The 12911-nt window shown below is 43.9% G+C and overlaps 1 protein-coding gene and 1 long non-coding RNA gene across 6 annotated transcripts in view; one reads left to right on the forward strand and one right to left on the reverse strand.

Annotated features, from left to right (window-relative positions):
• Positions 1 to 12911, reverse strand: part of NOD1 (nucleotide binding oligomerization domain containing 1) — a 42627-nt gene that overhangs the window by 17591 nt on the left and 12125 nt on the right. For 3 of the 5 annotated variants that reach the window (XM_075921950.1, XM_075921947.1, XM_075921948.1), the window contains exons 2-5: positions 11665 to 12002; positions 8497 to 8671; positions 2744 to 4544; positions 597 to 680 (exon numbers count right to left, since the gene is read on the reverse strand). In XM_075921950.1, coding sequence (XP_075778065.1) covers positions 597 to 680; positions 2744 to 4544; positions 8497 to 8671; positions 11665 to 11880 — 2276 coding nt within the window. In that variant the 5' untranslated portion in view covers positions 11881 to 12002. Of the gene's footprint in view, positions 1 to 596; positions 681 to 2743; positions 4545 to 8496; positions 8672 to 11664; positions 12028 to 12911 lie in introns of those variants that run through there. The other 2 variants (XM_075921949.1, XM_006125579.4) reach the window with 2 other exon arrangements.
• Positions 8643 to 12911, forward strand: part of LOC106732194 (uncharacterized) — a 31914-nt gene continuing 27645 nt past the window's right edge. Inside the window, exons 1-2 of the long non-coding RNA XR_001368456.3 lie at positions 8643 to 8771; positions 10366 to 10511. This is a non-coding gene — a long non-coding RNA (uncharacterized LOC106732194). The remainder of the gene's footprint in view (positions 8772 to 10365; positions 10512 to 12911) is intronic.

Here is a 12911-nt window from a genome sequence, read left to right on the forward strand (position 1 = left end):
TACTTTGTACAGAAGAAAGAAATGACTGAACTACTGTACAGGTGGATAAAGACATAGGAGGTCAGGTATTACTGGCAAAACTGAACACACCCTATCAGCATTACAACAGGAGTGAGGTTTGCCCTTAGCAGAATCCACCTTGTGAACAAAGAGGAGAGGAAAACTGTTTTATGGGGAAATGGTCTCTCCTGCCGTGCTGTCATGTGGACACCTGCACCACATCTCGCTACATTATGACACAAAACATGCTTTGTAACATCTGCCATAGTCAGGATCTACCAACGAAGGGTAAGTCTACACTATCATAAAAGACCCACGAGCAGTCGTGGCCCAGTCAGGTGGCTTAAGCTTGGGTGGCAGGGCTATAAAATTACAGTGTACATATCCAGGGGTTCAGACCAGTGCCCTGTGACCTCAAGTCAGCTGCCCCGGGCTAGCTGCATGTCTTTTACTGCAGTGGAGACACACTCTAAAGGGACCTGCATTTCCATCCTGTACTTGCTAGTGTCCCAACTATCAGTGTTGAGGCATCACTCAGGATGCAAGGTGCTGTAATGAAACAATTCTCTCTTATGCTGTTCCATGCTGATACATACCCCAAAAAAGTCACAATTTTGTACTTGGAGAGCTCATCATATAGTACTCTTACTCCGTGATCTGTGATCTGGTTAACACTCAGCCTAAAAGAAGAAGGCAGGAAATCGATGGCTGATTAGTACAGATTATGAAGGGTTCACCAGCCACAGGGTATTTGGATCTTGGTATTTGGATCTTCATGGACTGCTGGAGATCTACACATCTTCCTTTGACATTTTAACAGAGCGTCAGACCTCAATGTATAAAAGCCATTAGTAGAAATGTGAATTCAGGTTTAAAAACTTCACTTTAAAAAAAATAGAGCTCCCAGATAATTCTGTGTGTTCTGTACACAGGCTTAAAACCAGAAAAAATCAGTAGATCAACAAAGCAGAAACAGACCCTCCCCCACTTTATTGTAATTACTGGAGACGCTCCACTCGGCATCCCTGCACCAAAACCTATTCTAGCACAACTCCCTCCTCAATGGGCCTCCTCATATGCAGTGAATGCTTAGAAAACAGCTGTGTACAGAAGCACATTCTGATGTCATGCCATGTATGCTCTAGTGAGCTGTGATCCAAGCACTGAATTTCCATGCCACAGGAAATTCTGACATTTCTTTTTTGCCCTGAATTGGGACCCCAAAAATCAAATGACTGAATTTTCTCATGAAACAAAATCTTCCAATATATTTTGTTTCTGAAAAAAACCTGAACATTTTATTTCAACTTTATAATTCTGGTTTTTATATTACAATTTATAAAAGAGTTGCTGGGATAAAGTTGAATTCTTCTCATGTTATATAAGTGAATAGCTTAGAAATTATTCTGTTAAATGTCATCAACCATCAACATGTGCCTGTGAAACATTTCAATTTCAAGAAATCAGCATTTTCCAACATAAATGATCCACTGGAAAAGTTTTGACCAGTGCCATTTGTGGACCAAGCTCCAATGCCAAGAGCTTGTCTACACAGCAGCACACTGCAGATTACAGAGGTGTGAACAGTAAAGCACATTAACCTGCTGTATTGTAACTGCACCACGCAGACCCTGCTGGCATGAATTAAAAGGTAATGAGATGCAGGTAGCTTTACGTTCAGTTCTGCTGGGTCTGCACAGGGAAGTTACAGCACAAACCGTTCGCGTACCGTACAATTCACACAAACCCAGAATTCGCACTATGCTGCCATACCGACAAATTCTGAGAACGCCCTGCTACAAAGCCACTCCTGCTTCTTCCAGGAATCCGATAGCTCCCTCAGTCTGAGGCCAGGTACCTTGTTTCCCGCTCCAGTCAGCTTCCCTTACTACTTGCAGAAACAGGAGTACAGGCCGCTGATGGGGGTGTCCTCTGAGTTCGATTTAGCAAGCCTTAACTAGACTCGCTAAATTGAACTCTGGAAGATCAATCACAGTCGTATCAATCTTCTGTTTTGTAAAGACATGGCCTGAGATGCATTGCTCGGTAGAGGGAACGGTCTCAACTTCCACAGATCAGAGGAGTTTGCTTCGTTTCAAGTGACTGGCTGAGAAACTGGGTTTTATTATTACAAATATCATTTTCTCTCATGCAGGAATTAACAAATGGAAATGACAGTCCTCATGCTGGATTAGCCATGCTAACATACAAGGCACACTGCACTGATTAGCAATTGCTATGAATGGCACCTCCCTTCCACTGCCATATTTTAAAACCAGGACAGGGCTCTCGCAAATTTTTATGTAAGGGAAGTACTTCTCTGCTCCTCCCTCCCCACCCTCCCTCTCAGAACCTGGCCTACTTCCAAGATAACCTGAGATGGGCCCACATCAAGATCACAGACCTAAACACCAAACTTCTGGTGGCATTTTTTGCAATCTGGATTCCAAATTCACACAGCAGGTCCCTTCTGCTGTCCTACCTTTTACTTACACACACAAAATCTGAAGTTGGCAAACTCTGGGAGATTAAAATGTTGATCCAAATTTTGCTACTTGGGACTGCCTCCTCTCAAGATACTGAGGTGATCATTCTGAAACAAGGCTTTAAAAGCTGAACATAGTTTATTTCCAGCGGCAGTTGGTGCCTTTAGCCCTCTCAAGCTTTAAAAGAGTTTCTATAAGTGTAATGCTTATATTGTGTAAGAAATCTAGAGAAACAGTCACCTGGCATGACGTCCTACCTGATCACTGTAAGCTTATTAAAACAAGGTAGAAGCTGTTTTACTCCATAGTCATTGATATTATTGTTGTCTAGATCCAGACCGAGATGCTTCTGAAAGTGCTGCATAACAAAGGAAATGGCACTGCAATCCGCAGAATAGGCATTGCAATAAGTAAGTTTGATATAGTTGGCTCTCATGCCCCTGATAGTCAGTTTGGCTAGTTTTTCACTTTGTGTCTCATAAATGCACCTCAGCATCCAAACAAAATTAGGCATGACCTGAATCTGTTTATAACCCTTAAGTCTTGCCCGCATCAGGCTCTCCATGTGAAATTTCATGCTTTTTAAGAGATAAGTGATGAGTGCATTTCTTTTCCTCTTAATGGCTACAGGTGAAACTAAATGTCTGATGAGCTTCTCCTTGCCTTTGGAAAGTAGACCACAGAGAAAAAGATTGGTAAAGTGAAAATGTTCTTTGTTTCGGAAAGGATCGTCTCCTATGGGGTGAGTACGGAACCACGGAATAGAGAGACAAGTAGACTGGGCAGTCTCAGTGGAAGAGCACTCTGTGAAAAACTTTAGTAACTCCTTTGTACCCATTTTCTCCTCAGTAACTAGGAACAAAGCTGTGAAAAAAGACTGCAGGGTCATGTGCAAGAACTCATAGGACTGGTCTTCATAATCACCACAGTCATGAACTGTTCTGAGGAATCCCAGGTGCAAATCCTGCTCTGACATGTTCAAGGCTGTGACTTCCTCCTGGTCAAAGATAAAGAGAGACTTTTCCATCCCCATATGTGCTATTCTACCCAAAGAGAACAGAGTTTCCTTTTTTGACCTGAATGTCTCCACTTGGCTCCTGGTGTTCTTTTTCAGCAAATTTGTTTTCAGAGTTCGGTTCAAGTGAACTTCAGTCATGAGCAAAAAAACATCTGTGAGTGTAACTGAGTAGTTTGGAAGCTCAGCACTGTCGAACATGGCGTGGAAGTGTTCAAAGCATTTAAAGATAATCCAACAAAACAAAGGCACTGAACACAAACTGCAGAGACTGGGGTTCGCTTCCAGTTGGTTCAACATCAATACCCGACACTCCTCATCTCTGAAGAAATTCCTAGAATATTCCTTCAGGTTATTGCTGGAAAACCCTCGGAGTAGTACTTTCTTCCTAATGATGTTTTGATGAACTTCAGTTCCAGTCCTTGCGGTCAGAACTTTCCTTGATCCCTTAAGAACTTTTCCACTGAGAAGATTCACTAGCAAGGCAAGTGGGTGAGTAGGTTCATTGGGTGAGCAGATCTCTGGGATGCTGTTCAGGTCAAAATCGGAATGGATCTCATCAAAGCCATCAAACGTGAAGAGGACTGCATGCGGGAAGTGCAGGATGTAGTTGAATACCTCCTCAGGATCCTGGTCAGGGTAGCAGTTGTATTTAAACAGGAGATCCTTCAAACAGATGGCGTCATTCTCCTTAAAACAGCTAAACATTCTGCATCTGAACCGGAAGAAAAACTTGGTACCTACACCCAATTCTTCTCTGGCCCAAAGATTTTGCATCTTTTGCAACAGAATGGATTTTCCAATGCCTGCATCACCAAAGACGTAGATCGTCTCTCCATGTTCGTTAATTACCCCAGTTTTATCATCAAACAGGTCTTCTAAGTGGCTCACATAGCCTAGGCTCTCATTGGTATAACTGACCAACTCAATAAGACTAGCAGAATAGGTTTCCTCCAGAAGCATTTCCTCCTTCTGAGCGTAAGACATAACAAACTTTGTATCTCGTCCCAATTCATATTTGAGTTTCTGGCGATACCTGCTAACTAAAGAAAGAATTAATTATTAAGGAGATCAATTCTAACATAAGGGCTTCAGTATATTCAGTCCTGCCATGCTTGGGAACTAAGGAGGAATGACTGGCTATATTCAAGAACTTATGCCTGAGGTTCTTAGGTAAATAAGAGCTTTAGGTTACAGCTAACACCTTTCTACCTTTTATCAAATGCTCCCCAAACCCTTCAATCCCAGTCTGGATCCTAAACCCCTCATTCCCAGCCTGACTTCAGAGCCTGCACCCCCAGCCGGAGCCCTCACCCCCCTTCCCATGTGCCCCAATCCTCTGCCCCAACTGAGAGCCTCCCTCACATATGCCAAACCCCTCGATCTCAGCCTGGAGCAATGTGAACTCCTCGCTTCTGTCCCCACCCAAGAGCTCTCCCCCCCTCCACCCAGAGCCCTCTTGCACCCCGGCCCCCAACTTTGTGAGCATCCATGGTCCTCCATGCAATTTCTATGCTGAGATATGGCCCTCAGGACAAAAAGTTTGCACCCCCACCCCGATTCAGATGGTTACATGTTCCCCCTCGTAAGGTTCCCAGACAGTTTCAGTTAAATTTGTTGTTGTTAGAACTGCAGGGTTAGAAGGGACTGCAAGGGTCACCTTGTCCTGCTCCTGCCAAGATACAGGATTTGTTGTGCCTAAATACCACAGACTGCTGGCGATACAGCCTCCTTTTGCAAACCTCCAGTGAAGGAGCTTCCGCAGCCTCACAAGGCTGCTCCATTAGCTACTGTTCATGCAGTTAGAAACTTTTCCCTGCGATTTAATCCAAATCCTCTATGCAGTAGATTGAAGTTATTCCTTCATCTGTTCTGTGGCAGCCTTTCAATTATTTGAAGACTTCTGTCATGTCCCCCACTTCAGTCTCCTCTTTTCCAAACTAAACATATCCTCAGTTCCTTCAGCCTTTGCTCATACAGCTTGCCCTCCATCCCTTAGATCAATTTTATCCCCTTCACTCCTTGCCTGTTGGCTAGTTTGATTTAATAATCACCACCATTCCAAGACTGAGGCTCTTACAACACTACTGGCTATGTAAAAATAAAACAGTGCTTAAGGTTTTAAAAAACCCAAAAGCTACGTAAACAAAGCAAAATATACATGTTTGACTAACTCCACTAACTACATTCCAATACTGAGACTGGGCTGCTGTCAAGATACACTTCATCTTACAGAATACATGAGTTTCTGGTTATCGCAAGCACAACAGAGACCGCCCTAGATGCACAGCACTCGGTGTCCATATCACACTATGATCTGGTTAGAAACTCCTGTCCCTAAGGGTAATTCAGGTGTCAAGTGGCACGCTACTCAAAACTCCACCTACAATACCAGGAAGCTTTTGCAAAAATACTTCACTTTCAATCAGTTAATGATGATGCTTAAACTGCTGTCATTAGGTTATGTGGCTAAAATCAAAGCTTCATTTCACCTGAAAATGCTGATCTGACCTCAAAGCAACACCCCATGTTTACCAGGGTGATATGACAATGATGTGTTCTATACAAAATATACCTTCTGAAGCATAATTTTAAAAGTCTTGATCTGTTGAACGTTAGAATCCTGTTTTATTGTATATGCTGTCAATGTTATGAAGTTTTGCACTCTGTGTGTGCGACTGAAACGTGCTGCAAAGTTGGAAACACCACAATCAATCTTTCAGGTACAATGGAGCAACCAGACACTGATGCTGGCCCATTAAGTGGAATACACACTAGCGATGTTAAATTTAGATTAATGGGCTAATCGAATAGTAGATGTAATTTGCACTGACTGTTTGATTAGTTGATAAGGGTGCTTCCACCTTTGAAGTGTAGCAACAGCCCCAGGGATGTTGTTACACTTCAGAGGTGAAAGTGCTGAGGGAAGTACGGGGTCAGTGGGAGACTCAAGCAGTTCCCCGCTGGCCCCATGATCCCCACAGCATTTCAAAGTGGCAGTGCCACATGGGGCCTGGGGTCAGGTGGGGAGTCCCCAGTTGACCCCTGGATCCACATGGCGCTGCCGCTTTGAAGCACTCCCTCCTCTCCCCCTCCCTTGCTGCCTCTTTCTGATAGAGCCAGCAAGAGAGGGGGGAAGCAACTAGCTGACTAGTGTGTTGACTCTCCAATAAGCATTTGTTTATCGGATAGTTGACTAGTCGTTCACATCCATAATACACACCCACAAGGAATACCCCCAGCAACCGTATGAAATGGAAACCTCTCAGAGAGCATACGGAGGCTTTGTCTACACTTAAAAACTGAAAGTGTGGCCACGGCTGGATTGCTGGGAGAGGGCTCTCCCAGTACTCTATGTAAGACATCTCTGTGAAGGAAGTAGCTAGTAGCCTGGTTCACAATGGTGCTTTACAGCGCTGTAATTTGCTGTGCGGGAGGCAGATGGAGGAGGAGGAGGAGAGTGTTTTTCACACTCCTGAGCCAGAAAGTTACAGCGCTGTAAAGTGCCAATATCAGAGACAATGGAGACTGCTTGACTCACATCACTGTAAAGCTGGAAGAAGTTACAAAAGGGGGAAGTGACATCAAGACTTGGCTCCTTCCCCCCTCCCAAATTCAACACTTGGAAACAAGTCTGGAGAACAAAGAGTTTGAAGGGGGAGGTGGTCCCAGGCTAAAAAAGAGGAATCCTAGGCCGTTTATGAAAGGACTTCTTCCTTATCAAACAGACTGTGATTCTACTTTTATTTCTTAGGTCAGTGGTCACCAACCAGTACATCAGGATCTACTGGTAGATCTTGGAGCTTTTGACAGGTGATCCTGACAGTTTGGCCCGGAGGCTATCGAGAGCTGGCACTTCATCTGCCCCTCTCAGCACTTCTGTGCTGCCCGGCCCTCTACCTTGGAGGTGCCCCTCACCCCTAGGAGCCTCCTGCTTGCTGTGCAGGGCACGGGAAGAAGAGGAAAGGGGGGGTGCTGATTTCAGGGTGCCCCTCCCTGCACCCCATCTCCACGGGCAGAGGGGGCAGGGATGGAGAGAGTTTGCTGTCTGCTTTTGGGAGTGGTGCAGGACCAGGGCAGGGGTGAGCCTGCCTTAGTCCCCTGCATCACCACCCAGAAGACACCTGTGGTAAGTGGTGCCCAGCTGGAGCCCGCATTCCAAACCCTAGCCCCAGCCCTGAATCCCTCTTGCACCTCAAAACCCTGCCCCCAGCCTGATAAAAGTGATGAGGATGGGGAGGGAGGATGGAGTGAGTAGGGGAGGGGCCTTGGAGAAAGGGCAGGAAGGAGGCGGGGCAAAGGTGTTTGGATAGATCCTGGAATGTGATTTCATGCTTGAAAAGGTTGGAGACCACTGTCTTAGGTGATCAACTTTGATGATCAGAACACTCATTATTTGTAAGCACTTAAAATCTTGTGGTCATTAATAAAATGAAATGGGAGTGTGATGACTGTACTGCTTGCAGCCCTGTGTGGGCAGGGACTAAGATTACTTCAATCCACTTGTGTGCCCTCATGATTCTGCCATGCTTTGGGACCTTGCCCCCCTCTCCCCTGCCAGCATAACTTACTTAGGTAACAGAAGGAGCAATTCTAAGTTCCACCATCTGCCTCAGCACCACCCAAGGTCCCCACACCGCTACGTGCTAGGCACCCTGCTCCTAAGTTCCTTTGTAAAGAGGCCTGTATAAGGAAGCCAATGCATTCACCAGGCTATTTTTCCCAGATAGCTCTACAGTTTTTACAGAGAGTATGTTGCCACAGGGAGCTGTAGAGGGATAAAAATCTCGCCCCATAATATTCACATGGAAAACAAGAACCACAGTGTAGTGTTTATCCCGGTTACATATTTTTAAATCTTGATTCCCAATACTGTGGAAATCAGAACAAATAGTGAGACTAATCAATAGATGACATTAATTTGATGGGTATTAGCACATGTTTCTCTCTGGAAACATGTTTTCTACAGAGAATTGACCTATTGGCTCTTCCTACCTGGATCTGTATTTGTAACAGGTTTGTTTTGAACATTCTGTGATGGGCGGAAATCTATTTCATCCAACCAAGGCTGTAGTTCATAATACGCATCAGAGACCTCTTGTAGGATGTAGATGAAATATTCTGAAACTTCTTCTCCTTTGCTTTGAACCAGATCCAGAATTTTACGAACCTGAAGAAATACCACATCGAATGTTAGCAACACACAGCCGTTACATTTACGAAATGCTTCATGTATGGAAATGGGAACCTCATTGCAGGAGGAATAACAGGTATTTCGAATGAGGGCTTTATTTCGAACGCCCATTTCACTGCCGTGTGTGGACACGGGCTGTTATTCTGGGCTTGTCAATTTCAAAAACCGGTGCCAGGGCAGGAAGATGCAAATCAAACGCAGGATATTTAAATCCCAGGCTTGATTTGCAATTTCAAATGCTTACATTTGCAGCCCTATTTCGAATTAGGCTGCAAGTGTAGACATACCCTCAGTTTTCACTCACTTCTGGCCCCTTCTGCAGGATTCTGCGTGAGAGGTTAGGCAATATGGCCCAAAAACTAAACTTCCCCCTTTTCCTGTGAAATACACATTGCCTGTGCTGGGAGCTACACTCGGTAGGTGTCTGAGGGCTTGTCTTCAGTACATGCAGGAATGCTGCTCCGGGATCAATCTTCCAGAGTTTGATTTAGCAAATTTTGATTTAGCGAGTCTAAACTAACTCAGAGGGTGCTCCCACAGGCATCTGGTACTCTTCCTTTTGCAAGGTGTAAGGGAAGCCGATGGGCGCGTTTGTTCTCATCAGCCTTCCACTGTGGGGATGCCACCAAGCTCAGCTTAAGGAAAGCCGATGCCAGCTACATATTCTAAGTAGCTAGAGTTGCGTACCTTAAGTCGAGATGCTCGGTCTAGTGTAGAACTGGCCTGAGTGCTTTATTACTATGTTATACTACTGAACAAAAAAAAGACCCCAAAGTAATCATACAATACACCACTGTTCAACTCCCAGCTTAGGCTAGCTACACAGAGTAAGCACCAGTTACAATTTTTACTCTCAAATAAGTGTCATTACACTAGGGGAATCTGCACGTTGATGAAAAGCCCAGGATTCTGAATCTTTTGTAGTTCACTCTCCTCTAGCTGTGACATAGTTCTGAAACCTCAAGAGCTGCATAACTGGTTCTTAAGGGAAATCACAGTCAGGTACTGTATTAAATCATTGTATTGGGAAAAAATGCCTCTCTCTAGTGGAAGAATTGGAAACCCAAGCAGTTTTTGCTATTATTTGCCACTGGAGACAGAAATCTAGACCCAAAGTGTGACAAGATTAGGGATGTTAAATTTAGATTAACTGGCTAATCGAATAGTCCATGCAATTTGCATCAACTATTCGATTAGACGATAAGGGCACCTCCATCTTTGAAGTGCAGCAACAGCCCACTTCAAAGATGAAAGCGCTGCGGGGAGCACAGGACCAGTGGGGGACTCAAGGGTTCAATGGGGCATTTCAAAGTGGCAGAACCCGGGCTCCACGCAGCGCTGCCACTCTGAAGCACCCCCTCTTCTTCCTTCCCCCGTTGCTGCCTCTTTCTGATAGAGGCAATAAGGGACGGAGGGAAGTGACTAGTTGATTAATGTGTTGACTATTCCAAATGGCATTTGCTTATCAGATAGTCAACTAGTCATTCACATCCCTAGTCAAGATATCAAGGTTTTCCTCAATTTCATGAAGAAATATACAGAATGTCCATATGTATTTAAATAAAACCTTTAATGTGACATAGGAGGGTCCTAGTTTAAATGAGGGGAAAGCCTTCATTAGAAAAAATGATTACAATTTTAAAATGAACACTTTTTCTCCTTTAAACTAGGGCTCCATCTATGCCACGTCTCCACCCACCATGTCGGAGAATGATCTTCTGGCATTCAACTAAGCGGGTCTAGTAAAGACTCACTAAATGGAATGCTGAGGGTGTGCCCAGTCGTCGCTGGTACACATCGATTCGCGAGGAGTAAGGTAAGCCAACGGGAGTGTTTGCTCCTGTCAACCTCCCACTGTGAAAACAGCATCAAGCTCAGCTTAAGGTATGCTAACTCCTGCTATGTTATTTATGTAGCTGGAGTTGCATCCCTTAAGCCGACCTTCCTGGTCTCATATAGACCTTGATTGATATTAACTCTGTTTCCCTCTTAAGTATTTGCTCGCATCACAGATTTTTTGGTAAATGTATGTTTTAGAGCTTTTCTTATATCGGCAAACATATAGATTTACAGAGGTTAATTGCCATGATTTGAGGACACAATGCAACTCTCACTAAAATCAGCAGAAAGGCTCCCATCAACTTCAATGGGAGTGGGTTCAGACCCTATACGAACACTGATTGTCCTAATAAAATAAACAAAAGCCGAGTTGGACCAACACTGAGGGCTTGCCTACACTATGGGTCAGATCAATGAGGCAGTGAATGATCCAAGTCGATTGCTCTCCCCTCGACTCTAGTACTCCATCTCAATGAGAAGCGCCAGGGGAGTCAATAGGAGAGCATTTCCAGTCAACACACTGCAGTGAACTTCAGCTATGCTGTTCATATAACTGAAGTTGTGTAACTTAAATTGATTTGCTGCCTTTGCACTGTGGACAAGTCCTGAGTGCTTGCTTTTGGTTTGACAATCAAGTCCTCAGTTTTTTAGTAACCAAGCAGTTTATCTACTCCACCCTCTGCTGTTCACTGCCCAAATACACCAACGATTTCCATCCTATAGAATGGTTTTAATACATTCATTTATTTTCTGTGTGAATCTAGTGCTTGTCAAAGGTGCAGGTGTTCTGTTGTTATCCATAGAGCAAAACTAGCAACTGTGTAAGCTTCCTTAGATTGCCTCAGCAATGACCTTCCGCACTGGCAGGATCACCTCAAGGTGATAGAGAACTCAACTGTTCAGTCATCCTACCCATTCAATAGCCTCTCTGCTGCATCTACTCACTAGAGCACCAACTATTGGCTGTGATACCGGTGACGAGGACGCTGACCCATAGGAAGTAGACCGAGAGTATCAAACATGATAAAAATGTAAAAGGCAGTTGAGTTAAAGTTACCATGCAGGCTCCAACTTATGCGGTTTTACATGGTTAATAAAAAACTTAAGCTGAATGTGAAATAAGACTATACCTTGTCGGCCTGAGTAGGAAACTGCACGGCAATCTCTGCATCTTCAATAGAGAAGTATTCGTTCTTAATCAAGTTGTCAATCAAACATTGTGTGTTTCGGATTTTGCTGACTAAAAGTTCTCGATGTATTTTCAGCACATTAAGGAAGGATGGAGGACTTGATTTGGAGAGTACTTGCTGGATAGTCTCTATGTTAGCACAAGACTGACCTTCCATTGTTAAGACAGCCAGAGACTGGTCCTTTTAACTTCATCATTGAGCGACTGTAGATTTGCAGCGTGGAATTGGCATGGAGTTTAATGCAAGTGACACAGAGATTGTCCTTCGCATTACTGGACCTGTGCAGTTAATAGCATGGAATATCTATTAAAAGAACATTCAACAGTAGAGACTACTCCTCAAACACGAACCAAACAAAGTTTTTCTAGTCTATCAAGAGTACAATTGCTAACCTCACCTTCCAAGAACAATGGATTGCTAGCCCAGCACTTGAACTCATACTGTTCTTGGGAAAAAGTTACCAAATGGTCCAAGCTAATAAAAGCATACACAGTACTCTATAATAAAGAGCTTCAGAGGGGTAGCCGTGTTAGTCTGTAACTGGAAAAACTTAAAAAACAACAAATAGTCTTGCAGCACCTTAGAGACTAACAAAAAATGTAGATGATACCATCTACATCTTTTGTTAGTCTCTAAGCTGCTGCAAAACTATTTGTTGTTTTGTAAAAAAGAACATTATTTTACTTTGCACTGTGCTTCTTTCCACTTTATTTTATGCGCTTTGGTGTCTGATAGAATATTTTATATTATCTTTTTATGCTTCAGTGGGTAAGGCATGGCCTCTGTCCAAATGTCGTTGGGCAGGAAAGAAAGGAAAGAAAATGATATTGCATCAAAATGCAATAGTTTCTCACAGAGCAGGTCAGTTCTGCTTTATTACAAAAAGCTAAGAATGTGTTTAAAATGTTGCTTATAGACATGACCTAGTGAATCCATGACACCTTCATATACATTAAAAAATAGGAGATGGCATCTGAGTAGATTTAGGAGACAGCTTGGGGTGGGAAGATCACATTAGTTGGATGTGAAACAATCAGCAGTGAAATAATAAAGTTGACAATTATTGCAGGCCCCAGCTTGCTTGGATACAGCCCTTGAGGCTCAGGGCTCCCCCACCGCTCAGGCATTGGGGAGTCTGTCTGGTGCTCCAGCCTCCCTTTCGGCCCCCTGCTGTCCGACCGCAGGCT

This window comes from Pelodiscus sinensis, chromosome 2 (assembly GCF_049634645.1).
Source record: "Pelodiscus sinensis isolate JC-2024 chromosome 2, ASM4963464v1, whole genome shotgun sequence".
NCBI lineage: Eukaryota > Metazoa > Chordata > Testudines > Trionychidae > Pelodiscus > Pelodiscus sinensis.